Source organism: Coturnix japonica, chromosome 15 (assembly GCF_054131305.1).
Source record: "Coturnix japonica strain WE chromosome 15, WE-NBRP24, whole genome shotgun sequence".
NCBI lineage: Eukaryota > Metazoa > Chordata > Aves > Galliformes > Phasianidae > Coturnix > Coturnix japonica.
Genome location: NC_140677.1, coordinates 13,196,412 through 13,213,248, shown reverse-complemented (window position 1 = coordinate 13,213,248; position 16,837 = coordinate 13,196,412). Strand labels below are relative to the sequence as shown.

The window sequence follows — 16,837 nt, the reverse complement described above, 5'->3', positions numbered from 1 at the left end:
TTTAGTGAAGAGACATGTTAATCCCCTTATTATCATGCCAGATGCCTTAGCCTCCTCCCTGACAAAGGCATATTTTGCACCACCTATAAGACGTTAACATATTTTCTTTCAATTCCACCCCCCTGCAGCCCCTCCCAAACAATTTTTGCAAGCACTGGACTCTCAAAACAGTGCAAACAGACCATCAAAAGCTGGCCACTAAGTGGGCAAATCAGGGAGGAACTGCCTTAAGCAACACAAGCTTCAACAAATAAATTGTGGAATATGATCAAAACCAGTGGTTCTGAGTCAAACCACAACCTGAACGTGCGGGTAACATGTCTTAAAGAGACATAGCTGCACATGGAGCAAAGTGTTTCTCATTAGGGCATGTGCTTGCCTGTGCTTCTATTCAAAGTATTTCAGCCTTCTAAGCCAAATGAAAAAGAAAAGGAGAAAGAATTGAGAAGAGATTTTTAAGATCTTGAAGGCCGTATCCCCTTTCTGTAGCTTCATGATAGTTAAAAAACAAACAAAGATAACCAACACATTTATGAAAGTCAACTATGAGTTCCAGCTATGACCTAAAGCTTCAAAAAGGGGAGCAGAGCTGGAGAAAAGGGCACTCCAATGAACAGACTGACAGCAGCTCGTGCCTTTTGCAGTGGGCTCCACTCCAGCATTGTGCACGGCTTCTCTTTTGGGGATCTTGTTTCTTTTTACTCTCATACAGCAACTCTGCTAAGGAACCTTTTCATGCTGTTAAAAGAGAGGAGGGAAAATCTGTTGCTAAAACTCATTCCAAATAACATCTCCCCCAGGGCTGACCAGGGAAGGGCACATCGCTCTGTGCAGCACAGGTTGCTCTGTGTCCTGCACAGTCCTACAGGCAACCAGCACTTAAGTCTAGTAAGCCTTGGGGCCTTGGCATCCCAGGGCAGTTTCTTGCTGTCAGCAGTATCTTCATCAGGGAGCAGTGCACAGAGCAGCCCTTTGGGCTATGCTCTGGGGCCTTCACAAGGCCTGTTTCCCTCCTGGATGATCTGACAGAAGCATGCTTTCCCCAGCATCATGCTCCAGAGCAGGTGATGACAGGCAGGCAGATGAGAGCACACATGGTTCAGCCCCAGCAGTTCAAGTCTTTCCCTCCTAACAGAGGCCGGTCCCCATGCTGCCTGGGCACAGGACCTTCCCAGTGCCTGAAGGGATATAATGCAGGGAAACAGGGCTTCCTTTCACATCCCACCTCTCTCCAAGGGTTCAACACCTCTCAGCAGAACCTCTTCCTTTCACATGGAATTACTGAATCTTTCACCTATAGCCTCATACGTAACAACTGAATGCATTCTTTTCAGTGCAACACAACTCAATGAAGGCTGTCCTCTCCCCAGTCCCCGTGCTGCCTGCACAGCAGCTGGAGGCACTGAAGGGCAATGGGGAGGTGAGGTAGTAATCTCATAAATGCTTCATCTCACCACTAAGCAATAATCTCCCAGCTCACCCCAAGACTTGGGGAAAATAGGCAAGAGGAAAGGGAAGTCACAGGGAACACTGAACATTTTCTAAGCGGAAATAACTAAAAACACAACTGCCTCATGGGCTTAGACAGAAAAGGAAGCAGAGCCTTCTTGGAGTTGTAAACAGATGAAAGTCAGCGATCAAAAACTATGGAAGAGGAAATCCCAGCCAGTCATGCAAGAAGGAAAGGGCAGTGCTGAGAGCCAAGGAGCTCACGGCGAGAAGCTGCAGAATCTCCATCATCCCTAAATAGGAAATTCTGCAGGGCAATGCCCTGGACAACCAGGTCACACTTCACAGCTGGCCATGCTGTGATCCAGCAACTGCACAGATGTCTTCTCAAGGTCCCTTCCAGCTGATGTTACCCTGGAATACTGCATATAAGAACTGCTGAAAAACACTGATGCATGCGAGGAGGAGGTAATAAATCACCATTCTCCCTCTGTGATAGTTTCCCCATCATTTCTGCATTTCCTCTTACCCTCCCCACGGCAAGATGTAAATGAACCACGAAGAAGTGAAGCAGAGACAGTAATGACTTGTCAGCATTTTGGAGAAGTGACAAATGTTCAGAACTATGAAACTTACTTAACTTCAAGTACAAAATCAGTATTTTCTTCCATTCTTTTTAATCAAACCTGGGAACGAGTAACTTAGTTCAAAATCACATGACTCTTCAATTTCTTTTTTCCTATATTCTGTTTGTTTCCACATTTACAGCAGCCTTTCTGAAGGACCTCTCTCCTCACCTCTTCCCATCTTGCTACCACTGGCATAGGTATAGGAAATGCACCTCTCATGCAAACTACACGAATGCCATCAGGGCTTTTGGTCAGCTGAAAAAGGCAATCTAATGTTTTACTGTATCAGCCTTCCCACAGTTCAGGTAAGGTCCTTCACACAAAACAACAGCAACATCAAAAAAACTCTGTCCTGATTGCTATGTTGCTACTGAGGTTCAGCAGCTTTGGTTCTGGTCTCGACCAGGCTCCATGAGGACATTCCACATGGGCTGCCTGCACTACTGCAGTCTGGGGTATCCAAAATATACATAAGTATGTATAGGAACATAGAGAAGGGCATACACATACATAACCCTTAAGCACCATAAAAATAAGAAAGCAGAGAAAGAAGAAAGTTGTTCTGAGGCAGGCAGGATCACAGTGTGACACAGTATGTTTGCATATCAGGTTTCTTCCTTTTAATTTTTTTTTTTTAAAAGCATGTTATAGCCATTTAAAAAGCCTGGCATAATTACGAATTGAAACACAGCAATTTCATTTATCAGGAGCTTTTTTCAATCAAGCTGCAACACACACTGCCAAAACCTAATTGTTTATACAAGAGCCAGAATTGATATGACACATTCCCACTGAACTACCGCACACAGTGTAGTAATTCATGCAGAGTTTAGTTATGCGACTGCATTTGTGACTTTGATTTCAGAAACCACAAAGTCTACAAATAGACTGGATACAGAGCCCAGGCTGAAGGGGAAAAATGAAAGGTCTGAGTACTATTCCATTACTGAATGGCAGACAGCGAAAGACACGAGTCAAGAAGAGGATCTTTGAGGACCATTTCTTTAACCCATATTTTTAGCTTCCCTTTGCATTTCTGCACATCATAAGCAGGCAATGAACCACACCATATGTGAAATACTACTGTATATATGTCCAAGGCAGCGCTCTTAAAATGCCTGACATTTTCTTCTTTTACAGGGAGCTTCATGCTCCTATTACACCGGCAGCTCTATTCCCAAAGTGAAACACACCTAACAACCTGCCAAAATGCCTAATTACCTGCCAAAAGGTGAGCGTAGATTTGATATAAACATCGATTCCATAACACACCATAATGCTGAATGAAAAATGAACTCAGAGGAACTGTTAAACCGACGTGTACCAATATGATTGTTCCCATGGTTTCTGAAGACCAAAAATCTGATGAGATGAGGAAAATCTAGAAGCCCTATCACATCTGGGCTCAGACAACAGAAAATATTGTATGTCCTGGGAGCTGTAGACACACTGGTACCTCTCCCCATACTCTCTGCAGTCATTGGTTTTGAACAACTACTCCTAGCTAGAGGGATGGCGGTAATGGAAGAAAACCAACACTGAACTGAGATTGGATCTCTTCCCTAGGGATAACAGTCCTGTCAAGATAAGCCTTCTAAGTACAGCCACTATGTAACTTGGTTCTACAATCAATTTTTCACCTGCAGTCCTACTGTGAGACACCGCTGGGAGAAATATGGGAATGCATTAGGAATGAATAGAAACTCTTACAGGAGACTTCATGTGCACACCCGTTGTACTCAAGGATCTCTGCCAATGTGCTGCGAAAGTAACAGATCTAAACGCTGATGCACAAGACAAGCCTGGCTCTCACAGGTCTGCCTGGTACTTCACCATGGGTGTACTGTGAGTGAAGGCAGTCTGCATACTGTGCTTTAATCTCCTGTAATTACCTTTGCTGTGAAACAGACCATTACCTAATAAACAGAGCTATGCTGGAACATCTTCTGGCTCAACGATGTTCCCTCATTTAGATTTCTCTGAAGCTCTGGTACCAGATTGTAGCTTATAAAGAATTCCACCTATCTTCATGACATTAAAAACCTTTCCACCTCACTGATAAAATTTGCTCTCTATGGTTTCCTTTGATAACTTATTCCATATGTTCCCTTTTGACCATGAGACATATCTTTAGGAATTCTCAGTTATGGCTTTTAACTTCCAGTCTTTCCCAGGCTTAGATGTTATCTTCCTCTCTGAGGGAAACTTCTCATTCCATTTCAGCAGGTCCTTTCAAATGTTCTGGCCATGCACACCCAACACACACACAGGGCACAGCCTGGGTGAGAATGATGGCACCAATCTCACTTTGCTGAGCCTGTTTTCAACTCTCAAACCCACTAATACTGCTGATTTTACTTCCTGCACAGGATATGAGTCTTTGCATAGTTAAGGCAGACCTAAAGAAAGCAGGGAAGAAAAAGATGCCCTAGGCAGTCCACAGGTTCCAAAGGGTGAATCTGGTTCCTGTGGAGCAGTGGAGGATGCTTAGGTTCTACAGATGGGACAAATCACATTTAAACAGCAGTCTGAGAGGGAAAACAGGGCACAGGACATAGCAGTATATATCTGCTGTGCCATTGTTATATCATGTTAACTGTAAAACCAGCTGATTATCCCAAAACTCCTTCCCAGGGCTCTAGTCCCAAGGTTTGAATTAAGGAAGACATTTCCATATGTGAAAATCCTACTCAGCTTCTTTTGAAATGGCAAGCATACCCTAATTCTGTTATCTGTAGTTTAAGATCAGACTTGGCATGCTAAGAGTGAAGGCAGTGAACTCAAATTGCATTCGTTGAGCTTTCTCTTCCTTTTGAACGATTCATCTGTTATAGTATTATTGCTAAAATGGGTGTTCAGCATTTACAGATGTGAAATGCCTCTATTTGTTTAAATTATACCACCAAGATCTTTCCCACACGCTTTTTTCCACCTCTCCCTCCAGTTCACAGGATAAAGGAAGAATTTGCTTTCTGGAGAAAAAGCAAAGTTCATTCTCTCTCACTTTTACACACAGATCTATAACAGAACAATTCTTGATTACAGGTTAAGAGTGAAAAACAACCCTCTGTGCATACCTGTTGGTGTTATACTCTAAACCCCCAACTTCCTTGCTTGCCTGCAAAAGGTCAAGAATTCCCGCTGAACTTCCACTTTCTTTCTTTACTTTGGAATTGCGCCCTGGCTTTGCCTCTGTGTCAATGTGAAGTAAATCTTCATCCGACGAATCATCGCTCTGCAAAAACAAGAAAAAGGCTCAAAAAATGGTAACTTACTAAGTTAGTCAACAAGAACAACACAACAATTTCTACAGCCCACTTCTATTACAAGATGCAGGGCTGGCCTTCTTAAGTTGCTCTTGCTAACAAGAGATAACAATAAAAAATGGAGACACAATAAAATCAATCTCCTGCAGACATGGCAGGTTTTCCTGTTCCCTTGCAGCACTGGAGAACCAGCTTCGAGATCTGATCCTGTGCATGGAAATGAAAGCAGTGTTCCAGGTGCTGTGTTCTCTTCCCAGCCATTCTGCCCATTTTTCAGACCAGGAGACATGAATTTGTGGCTGACTGTTAAAGCAATCAGCTCAGGCACAGGGACAGACCTACTTCTGTCATCCCTGCTGCAGGAGGGAACCATGTGCACCATTCTCCAGACTTCAACTACAGACTGAAGCAAGGAGACAGGCACTTCTAGATATCCCTGAGCCAAACTAGAATGATAAAGACTGCTGGGCTCTTAGGGCCAAAAATCTCCAGTCACCTACAGTTTTGTGTTAACAAGGTATTTTCTTTCTGTGACTGATTCAGATATCATAACATGGATTTATGTTAACTACAGCTAGACAAAACATTTCAGCATGTCATTTAATTTCCAGCATTGAGCTACAATGCTAACACAAACAAGAGCGAACTTATGTCTGTGCTGTTAAGCTTCTTATTCTTCTCCGAGAGAGTGATCAGGCACTGGAACAAGCAGTGGAGTCACCAGACCTGGAAGTGTTTATGAAGTGTTTAGATGTTGTACTGAGGGACATGGTTTAGTTGGAAATATTGGTGACAGGTGGACAGTTGGACTGGATGATCTTGGAGGTCATTTTGAACCTTGGTGACTCCATGATTCTGTGATTCTTGATGCTAAGTGTCAACAGGCAGATTGACACTGCATCAGGTTAGGGGATGTGCTAAAATATCAGGCTGAGCCACGGGCATGTGAGCTGTAAGTCCATAAAAGACAAAGGGAGAATCTACCAGGTGATAGTAAATAAAGCTTTTAATGGCTACGTAATGAGACTCACAGTAATGTGAAACACCACATGACATGTTCAATTCCATTAGCATTACTCTGAGTTTCCCTTGTCAAAAGTTGCCAATTTATGCTTAGTCTTTACGATGTCTGAGTGCTACTTATTCTGGGCAGACTGGAACTACGGAATGACGTGGAGGATATGACAGCAGTCTGTAAGAAATCTTCACATTGCCACCACTCCCTGCACTGTGCTATCACCTTGCATGGGCAGGAAAAAAATGCTACTACCCTGTGAATGGAAGTCATTGGTGATTGCACCAAGGCATACTACATACCTGCCATTAAACATTGCCTAACATACCTGAGTCAAGGTTCCAGGCAATTTTTGGATAAGATTCCACAAGCCCTGAGAGATATATAATGGGTTATAATGGGTGCTGACTTGCGATAGGAACAAAAGTCACCATACCTTATATGGTACCGACTCCACCTTTGGCTTTTTAACCGGAGTGTGCTGCAGAGTGTCTTTTTTGTCTGAAAAAACTGAATTAAAAAAGGGAAAAATTAAGTCATAGTCCTTTCAAAATAAATAAATAAATAAGTAGCACTCCTAAGCCTGAACTTCAAAGGCAATTCAAACCCAGTTTTATTTGACTGACACTTAAGATATGGTTTTCTTTACAGTACATCAGATAACACGAAGAAAAGTTTTGGACAACCAGCACAAGACTTTGTCACGCAGATACAGATAAAAAAGGAAAAATCCTTACAGGGCAGTTCTCTCTTTGTAGTGTTTTTCTTCCTTCTGATTGGAAACTCATCAATTTTTAGCTCACCATCATCAGACACATATTCATATTCATCTCGTACAGGTTTTGCTTTATCCTCCTTAAAATTCTGCAGTGACCCAAACACACTAGTATTCAGCTGGGTTTTTACTCCCTTTGACCTGAAAGAGAAAATACAGATATGTTACATATCAATAGCAATACACAGGCAGTAATCTCAACCTTAAACTAAAGAGGGTTCGAGGTAAATCAAGTTCTGGACTGAAAAACTAAGTGTATTTTCTACATTGACCAGAAAGGCAGAGTTGCACCTACTGGTATTAAAAAAAAACCAAACAAAACAGCATAAATAATCATGTGATTTTTAACCTCCTTTCCCAAGTAATGAATAACTTTTCAGGTTTTAACTTACCCAAGTAACTTCTTATTAGCAAAAGAGAATGTAAATTTATTGTCCTTATTTCCTGATAAAGGCGTCTTTTCAGATTTGTGTTCCTCTTCCATTTTTAGTAGTGAATCAGGTTTACTGTTCTGAAAGGCAGGAAGACCCCCCAGAAAAACAACACAATCAGTAAAGTGAGTTATTAGTATTTCAGATTCCTAGATCATGGCAGAGTTTGTTGATATTTATGCACAAAAACATATGCCTCATAAATATGCTAAGTAATGGACAATTATAGTATTCCTTAGATACACTGAGCTCTGTTCAGTTTAGGGACTTGTCCCCATTCAAGAAGCACTTCAGCACTAGTTAAGCAGTGCCCACCACAACCAAACCTTATGCCAGATTTAAATACTGCTCTCTTAAACTGGTATTGACTGAGGTAAAATATTAAACACTGCTCTTCAGCATCATGCTTGTACAGTTAAGGACAGAATCTAGCCCAGTGCCTGTAAGCTCACAAACAGGACTGCACTTTATTGCCAGGTTCCACCTCCTTCTTTCTCACCTTCAGAAGACCCTGAATTATATACATGAATTTAATAATTTCATACCAAAGTCATTCAGTCTTTGATGAATATTTAAACCTAGTCCTAATACTTTCCTAAGCTGTAGTGGCTGGGTAAACCTGATCACACTAAGCATGACAGTTGTTAACACAAAAAAAAATTCAATTAGCTGTCTCTGTTAAGAAGCCAGAACTCTTAGCAGCTTTCTCCACATGAAAAGACACTTCTCTTTCAAGGAATTTATTTGCATTGAAAAATCTCACTGTTAAAAGTCTTCTCTCTGGCTTTAGCAAGGATGAGAACAGACAGTTCAGCACATACTTTTGAACAAGGAGCCCCGCACACCTTTACCAATGCTTGCTTCATTATTTTCTGCTCAATAAATGTTCACTGAAAACTGGAAATTGATAGTCATATTCCTTGCACAGGTAGACCTATGTATATTTCTCCACCCTTCTGTGTGGCATAATCAGCAATAGATAGATAGATAGATAGATAGATAGATAGATAGATAGATAGATAAAAATTGACAGGAGACCTTACCTTATATTTCCATTTGGCTTCTGTTTTGCTTTTGTTTTGCTCTCGAACTTCGAACTTCTCCACCTCATTCTGCTTAGTAGGTGTTTCCTTATTGGGAACACTTAAAACATTCTTTGCGGCCTGAGGAAGAAATTAGTGTGTACTCTTAATGACAATCAAGCACTGGCACGTCACACAAACACATTTTTATCTAGAATATGACATGGCATATTTATGAAAATTCTTTCCTGATTCATCCCTTTTTGAAATGAAATATCACTGTTCAAAGAGTTCAGAAGATTACCTGCATATCTCCTTCATATATTAACATACAAGACTACTGTAAAAACATGTTAATCTCCCTGTCTCTTGCTCCATGAACATGCTTTGCAACTGCATATAAACTACTATGAAATTTGGAAGCATTTATGAAAAACCTCATGGATTCTTCAACAACAACAGAGAGTTCAATGCATTATTTTGTGAGTGTGTCAATGAAATCCTCACTCTTGCTGAACTCACCCACTGGATATCAAAATGAAATCTGTGGTCACAAATCATTGCTTCATCTTCATTCACTCACTTGGCACAAAACGGCGATGAGATGGCAAAGAGAAAACACTCATTTACTTCAGCAAAGAAACTTGTGTTTGATTTCTTTTCATGAGAGCTAAGGACTTGATCCCCACTGTAGTAACAACAGGGCAGAGTTAAAATCCAACCCACCTTTCCCTTCTTTGGCGTCTCGATCTTTGTCAAAGCCTCCTTTGTGTGTGCCTCCAGCAAGTCGAGATTCGGGATGGCTGGTGGTGGGCTCTCTTTTGCCTTCTTTCCTTTCTTTTTTCCTTCTCCCTTAACTTTTGGTGTTTTGGGAGGTTTGGGTGGTTTTGGAGGTTTGGGAGGCTTGGGGGGTTTGGATGGCTTAAGTTGTTTGGGGGTTTTCACAGTTTTTGGAGTCTTTTTTTTAGGGAGCTTTTCTACAGGTGGGGATGGTGGTGTCACTTGGACAGGTGACGGTGCCTCCTCCTTCTCCACAGGGCAGTTCTCCTCGGTGTTTGTGTTGGCACTCGTGTCGGCTTTGCTGGCTTTCGAAGCATTCTGTGGTACAAAACAGGAGGGCGTTGAGGCCCACTTGTGCTGTGTTAGATATTCCTTCTCACCCTCCCTTCCTTGGGGAAATAACTACCAGTAATCCCCCCACTTCAGAACTGGAGTATCTACATTCACAAGCATCCAGTGTCACGGTGATGCTCTTCTCACCAGCAGCTGCCCATGCATGACTTTGACCTGGAGAAACTCCAGTGCCACTGTGAGGAAGTTAACTCTCTCCAGATTGCATCAGGTAGGACACTTAAATGGACGGGCAGTACAAACAAATGTGTAACATGAATGGGCTTTTGTTTAAAATGCTAATCAGCTTGAGCACAAACCAATTTAACTCAGATGGGATAAACGTAGCAGAATCATGTTTCATGCCCTCAGGTAAAATAAGCAGTAAAATAGCTGCCCAATTAAAATTAATACTCTCTGACTAATTGTAAAGAAATTATTTTCTGCTTCAGTTGCTATTCTGACAAGCAAAAACTGTAGGTACTACATCAAAGAGGATAAGATAGATTTCAATGCTGAGGTCTTTGGATATAGTTAAGTAGTGGAACGCAACACAGTCTCTTCTCAAAACACAACAGAGCTAACTATTGTCCCTCTGCAATGTTACACACCCCCACTAGGCGGAATGTGACATCAGACTTAATGGACAACAGCTCCATGAAAACTCTGTGTATTTTCAAGTATATTTAATAAATAATTTTCACATTTAATAACTCTGCCTCAAAACCAGCCAACCAAACACTGGGACAATGCAGAGTAACTGACTGTCTGTAGCTCAGAGAATGTCACAGGTAAAACCAGTGAACATAAGGGCACACCATATACAGAGCATGATTAGGGAATAGCAACAGCATTCTTTGCATTCTACTGTATTTTTTTGGGGTAGAAAGCAGATAAAGGAAAAAATAAAGAGGGCAGCGTGGCCAGTCCAGCTAGGAGAACATAGAGGACAGAAGACATAGGGCACGCATGTACTGCATGAAGCCATGGAGAAAGCAAACAAGAGTCCAAAACATGTGGCCAGTTAGCCACAGACGAGTCCTGAGCAGTAACCCTACTGCTTAAACTTCTTATGAATTCTTTTAATGAGCAGAATGGGGAAAAAAAAGATTCATATCCTCAGATCTACAGTTACTGAAAAACACACAATATAGCTAATAGGATGAAAAGGGCACAAACCTCGCTTAATCTTATTTCTTTGGCAAGGTCCTTGATAAGCTGTGCTGGTTTGAAGTTTTCAGGTAGTTCATCTTCATGCTCTGCTAAAGCCTAAATCAGAACAAAGCCAGACTGATGTTTCTGTGCATGTTTTTTGCAATAATGTAGTAAAACTCATTAAGTGACACACTTTAATATTTTTTCCTAAATACTGAAATCAATACTGACTACAAGTGTAATATGGAAAAACACTCGTATATACTTTATTTCCCCTTCTGGGTGTTATTGCTATCCGCTCAGGACAGCTACTGACAAAGTCAGCAGTCTTTTCCCCATATTATAGCATGTTCACAACTGTAACATCAGTTTGCTTACCCTCATATGAGATTCTGAGAAAGACTCCTTTTCTACACCTACAAGGAGAGACTGTCTCAGAATGACAACTTCATTGCACTCAACAGGCACACACCTTTCCAGCAGAGCAGTTTGGGAGCTAGCTGGCAGTTCCATTCATGTGCTATGTTACAGTATTCTAAGCTCAGCTTTGCCTAGCTGCCAACACAGCCTGACTTCCTTTTGCTCACTGCTTCACATCTGTGAGGCAAGTGGAAAAACAAACAGGGTGAGATGAAGAAGAGAGAGCTTCCACACTGGCCAGCCCTGCTACAGGAAACCAGGAGCAATTCAGAACTGGGGCTCAAGCACTCTCTTTTTGCAGTACAGACAGCAAAGTCCCTGGCTACGCTTAAATATGGGACAGTCATGTAAGTGGACTAAGCTGTATTTGCTACACTGTGTACTCAGCTGCTCACTCCTTCTGAAAGCGTCTGAAAATCCTAAAGCTGCTCATTCCCCTGCCCATGTGTTATGATTGAGTGGCCTGCCTCCTGCAGTTAATTCCCCAAAACTCTAGGAGCAACACACAAAAGAACAATGCTGCTGAAGTGACCGCAGAGGGAAATTTGGAGCTGAAAATCTCTTTAAGCCATCTCTCTAGGCAATACGTATTTCCTGGCTTAATTGATGTGTTGATTTGCAGGAACTGAGCACCTTGTGCACACAAAAATGCAGGTGTTGCTCTAGGCCTTGCTCACATACACAGCCTTTACTTAATTGATTTGGCACATGAAAATGCTCAGAGCTATGAAGAACAGAATTGACATGTTTTAGACCCTGGTGTTCTTTTTTACTTGTTGACTCATCACATAGCACCATGGAATTCCTGCTGTCAAACTCCTTCCCTGCTCTCCTGGTCTCTCCTTTGGGCTTCCAAAGCTAGCTGCTTTGCTATGACAACGTGGTTTGTTTTAGCATTTGCTCCCTGTTCCAGTGACTGACAAACCCAAGGAACACAATATTAAAACAGGGTCTTCTCCTACCTGTTTTTTAGTCCACGACCTGAAAGCACCATTGAGAATTTTCGCTCCTTGGAGTAAATGAGCAGGAGGTTGTTGTCCAGCTTTGTGCAAACCTAAGTGGGTAAAAAAACAACACAGTACCATTCAAAGAATGAGAATCAAAGCCTTTTTGCGTAAATTCTCTTATTCTAAAAAGCTTAATTCTGAAAGTTAACTTTTTAAAACTTGGCCACCACAAGCAAATCCCTATTATGACTTGATGGTAAATAAAGAGTATATTTATTGTGCCATAAATCCAACCCTGCCTTCCTACAGTGTGTTCCTGTAAGTTATGTTTACACTGGCAGGCCTTTTGGTTCCTTTCTTGGTCTCACACTCATGCTAGCTCCCATGCTCATACACCCTAGGCTGTGGAAACAGAAAGCTAACAAGAGAAGTTCTTTCATTCTCCTGAAAAAGCAAGTACCGATACGTGGAAACAAAGCCATACCAGGCAAAGCATTTTACTCTTTCTTCATAAGTACAGACTTGCCTAAACTTTTCTGCCTTTTTTTTGTTTACAGGCAGCCACAAAAGTGATGGTTGCTCCCTTCTAGACAATACTCAGAGGGACTCCTCACAGCGCTTATTAATTAGACACATTTTATTTGCTACAAAATACCCAGTGAGTGTCTATAGACACAATCCATAAGAAATAGAGGCAAAGAACAAAGCAAAATTGAATTTGTAAAGAACATACATGCATGGATTTTTGGTTCAGTTCTGGAGGAATTTGATTTAGATGATCTTGAATTTCACAGAAAACTTAGCTTTAATTCTCAGTGCTCCTGCTGTCCTGCTGGCTCCATCAATGGTATTTCTGTCAGGACATGCATATTTCTGACTTGCGCATGTATTTCCACCAGAACCAGCAGAATTATGGGAGAAGAAGCGCTATTCAGCATGCCTTGGGCTGACAGAGGATGCAGCTCTTTATGTTAAGCCAGGGAATGCATCCTCAGCTTACTCTAGCTCAGGTGGTTGGTTACAGTATTATTTGCCTCTGAAGGTACTTAAATCTGTTTTATAAAGAAGGTGAAATCTTTACTTCAGCATAAGAAGGAGAAATGGGTAAGGCCCTTAGAGCAAGGTGCCAGGCTGATTCAGATGACAGCCAGACCAGACCTGCACATTTAGCTGGTATGTGAAGTACAACCATTAGATATGAACAGGTTTGACTTTGGCCACCTGTGGCATAACAGTAGAAATTATTAGTAGCTATTTTCAGGTCCCCAGATCTAAGCAATTAAAGCAGGCAAAGAAATGAAGTTTTACCTTTGAATGTTTCTAGTAGATGCTTTCCCATATACCAACATGCAGTCTCATAGTTTGGAAACTGGGTTAGACTGACAATTTTCAACCGTCTTTCTACTTCGTATGCCCTGCAATACAAAGCAAACTGATCTTAAAGGCATAGCGGCTCACAAGTATGTTGAACAGTGACAAGCGCTGCTCATATAGGCCCAGAGCTCATTTCCCAGTGCACATGGAAGGATATTTTCTTTGTGCCACAATTCTGATCCATTCTGGCATCAGACCAAAAGCAAAATACAAAAATAACACTGATAAGAAACTGCGTGATTTACATGTAAGATAGTTTTATTTCATTATTTGTCCAGCATCGGTAAAGACTGTTCTCATTGTTTTAGCCTGGGCAGAGAGCCCAGCTGAGCAGGTGAGTGCTTGTCCAGAAAGCAAATGGCACTCTGCAAGGGAAAAACCCCAACAGTCAAACAGTTCAGGATCTGGCCACGTCAGTCCAACCACTTCCCATATCCTTCCGTGAACTATGCACAATAGAAGAAAAATGGCTTGGAAAAACCACTTCAGGAGAAAATGGAGATTATAGAAAATTGCAATATTTTTAAGATGGATTACCTCATCTGCATTTCAACACTTAGACTATGTAGAAAATGTCCAGCAAAGGCCAAGCAGTCCACAGGTGTAAGAGTTGCATAAATCCAACCTAGATGAGATAGAAAAGAATCCTAAGAATTTAAACTGGGTACACAGTAAGGAAGAAATAATTCCCCAGACAATTGCCATAATTTACTTAGCACTTTACTTCCCAGATACCAACACAGCTCTTCAGTCCAAGTCAGCGCTGGGACTCCATGTGCTCAGAACAAAGTTGTATTTGGACACTTCATTTTGCACTACAGAGGCCCAGTGCAGAAGGTGCTAAGCACCTCTGACTAACCTTCAACTGTGACTAGATCAGACAGACAGAAAGGGGATACTGATCAAAGTGCCCTTTCTTGTTACTGTCCAAAGCAGCAGCAGCAGCAGCAGCTAGTAATAGTGTCTGCTTTCACATCACCATAAAAATCTGTGGCACTGTTTGAGCTTACTGTGGTGCCTCCTCAGTCCTTGGTCAGACCTGAGGCTTCCAGGCAGTGCAGCTAACAGCTTATCAAGCAGCCTATAAAAATCCAGGTCACTCAAGTCTTCAGCCTCACATGAAACCATAAACACACACTCACACCACACAGCCTCCTTTAGTTCTTTGGTGTCAAAGGGAATCAGTGGCAGAAAATGTTGTGGGGGTCACAGTCAGCAAGCAGTTCAACATGAGTTCTCCCTTAGACACCATGACAAAAACCATCAATGTCATACTTGGATATACAGAGAGGACTCGCAAAGTGCTTGAGCCCAGCTAGATCAAGAGTGGAACACTTGTATGCAACACCTGTGTTTTTTAAATAAAAATACAAATAATTTGCTGCTTGAATATTGAAAAACTTTTGATTGTAATTTCTTTTCCAAGCACATGAAATTAGGCTTCATACTTTGTCAGAGAAAGGTGGTCAAATCACATCCCTGCAGCACTCTGGCCATGCTGCTTCAGCAGCTGTAAAACAAAGAGGAAACCCCACCTGTAACCACCCGCTCACCTGAAGGAATGAAGAGTGTCTGTCCTTGTTTAACCGTGCATTTGTAACATTTATCTACCTGGTCTGCAAAAAACATTTCGCTGTGGTTTGCTGCTGATTGCCAGCGTTCATAGAGAGAAATATTTGCAGAAGCTGGTTTGATGAGATAAAATATTTTTTCTCCCTGAATTAGAAAATACACCATTAGCAACAAGCAGCCAAATCAAGCAATGCTTCACTGATACAAGTACAAGCAGACACAAATATGGCATCATCTGTTTTAACACTATTGAAGTAAAACTTACAAGTCAGTTTTGTACAGAGGGCTGGAATAATTATATCACTAGCTGACCACACTTGCTCAGATTTGTGGGACAGATGGCACGAAGAGTTTGTAGTGTCAGATTCCATTACCCTGCAAAGCAGGATGGGGCTTCATCCAGATCTTAGAAGAAGCCCATGCAGAAGGCACCCAGCAAATATTTGGTGAGAAATTTACAGACTATTTAGTGAGAAAACATAAACAATTTCCACATGCCAAATTGCTCTCTCTGTCTGTAGACTCTGGCACTACTAAGTGCACTCACTAACAGCGCTGAAGGCTCTGCATATTTCTTATGGATATAACTGGACCACGGGGAAAAAGTATTTGATCAAGAGAACTTGAGGTTGGCTTTCACGTATAAAGTGTAGTGTGATTCTAAGAGATGGACCCTCACCTTCAGCACATGGTACCACGCAGAAGCTCCTCCTGAATCTATGTGGAAGTCTGTGTAACTGTCCTTCACACAGATCAGGCAGTACTTTGTCACTTTTGGCTTGGCCAGAAGAGCATCATCAGGCCAATAGTTTTCCACCCAGGACAACTTCTTCACTATATCTGGAGGCTCTACAAAACTGGACATCCTTTACAGGAAGAATTAAAATGATCACACACCAATTACATCTAAGACTGCAACCATTCTGGTAACATTAACAACATTAACATTAATACTTAAGACTTGTGAACTAAATAAATCTTGATCAGATGTTGAAAATCACAGTTACGTTTTTAGTTCAACTGGTTAAATTACATGAAAAGCTCTGAAGAAGGAAACAATCTAATTTGGGTTGATAAGGTGTTTAAAATACAATATACGAGATGTGTAAAATGAATGCAATTTATACTAATGTCTACAATTACTTACATTAAGCATACAGATTTATTTCCATAAATACATTGCATAAATTATTTCATTATTAACCAAAGCTAAAATGATGTCGTGGCATAACAAACAAGCATTAAAGTCATTCGCCCCCAAATGGGCTAAATTTAATACTTAAATAGTCCAAAATCTGGCCTAATATCTACAGGGGGTGGAGGCTCCCTGCTGGACACTCAAATATATAAATTCCATGAAAGTATCTGCACTTCAAACTGAAATTAAATGCTCCCATGCGTCATTTATGCTCACTGTCAAATACGGATGACAATAGCTCCATTTAGAATGGCAAGGAAAGATGGAGCAGTGCATTCAATTAAAATGTCACTGTCTATGCTAAGAAATAAAATATTTGCTAGTTAATGTCTAAATTAGCAGCATATGAGTGACAGCCCCAGCAGCCCCGCGGAACAAAGACCTCCCGTTATACTCTGATAATGGCAGAAAGCTAAAAAATCTCTACTGAAAATACCAGTAATCTTTGAAGCCTATAATTACTACAGATGCTCT

General features: G+C 41.3%; 1 protein-coding gene across 2 annotated transcripts in view; it reads right to left on the bottom strand.

Annotated features, from left to right (window-relative positions):
• Positions 1-16,837, bottom strand: part of PHF2 (PHD finger protein 2) — a 73,704-nt gene that overhangs the window by 6,766 nt on the left and 50,101 nt on the right. For both annotated transcript variants that reach the window (XM_015874751.3, XM_085516510.1), the window contains exons 6-17: positions 15,845-16,031; positions 15,147-15,309; positions 14,131-14,218; positions 13,528-13,634; positions 12,235-12,326; positions 10,877-10,966; positions 9,314-9,685; positions 8,609-8,728; positions 7,527-7,645; positions 7,097-7,275; positions 6,796-6,869; positions 5,156-5,313 (exon numbers count right to left, since the gene is read on the bottom strand). In XM_015874751.3, the coding sequence (XP_015730237.1) occupies positions 5,156-5,313; positions 6,796-6,869; positions 7,097-7,275; positions 7,527-7,645; positions 8,609-8,728; positions 9,314-9,685; positions 10,877-10,966; positions 12,235-12,326; positions 13,528-13,634; positions 14,131-14,218; positions 15,147-15,309; positions 15,845-16,031 (1,749 nt within the window). The remainder of the gene's footprint in view (positions 1-5,155; positions 5,314-6,795; positions 6,870-7,096; positions 7,276-7,526; positions 7,646-8,608; positions 8,729-9,313; positions 9,686-10,876; positions 10,967-12,234; positions 12,327-13,527; positions 13,635-14,130; positions 14,219-15,146; positions 15,310-15,844; positions 16,032-16,837) is intronic.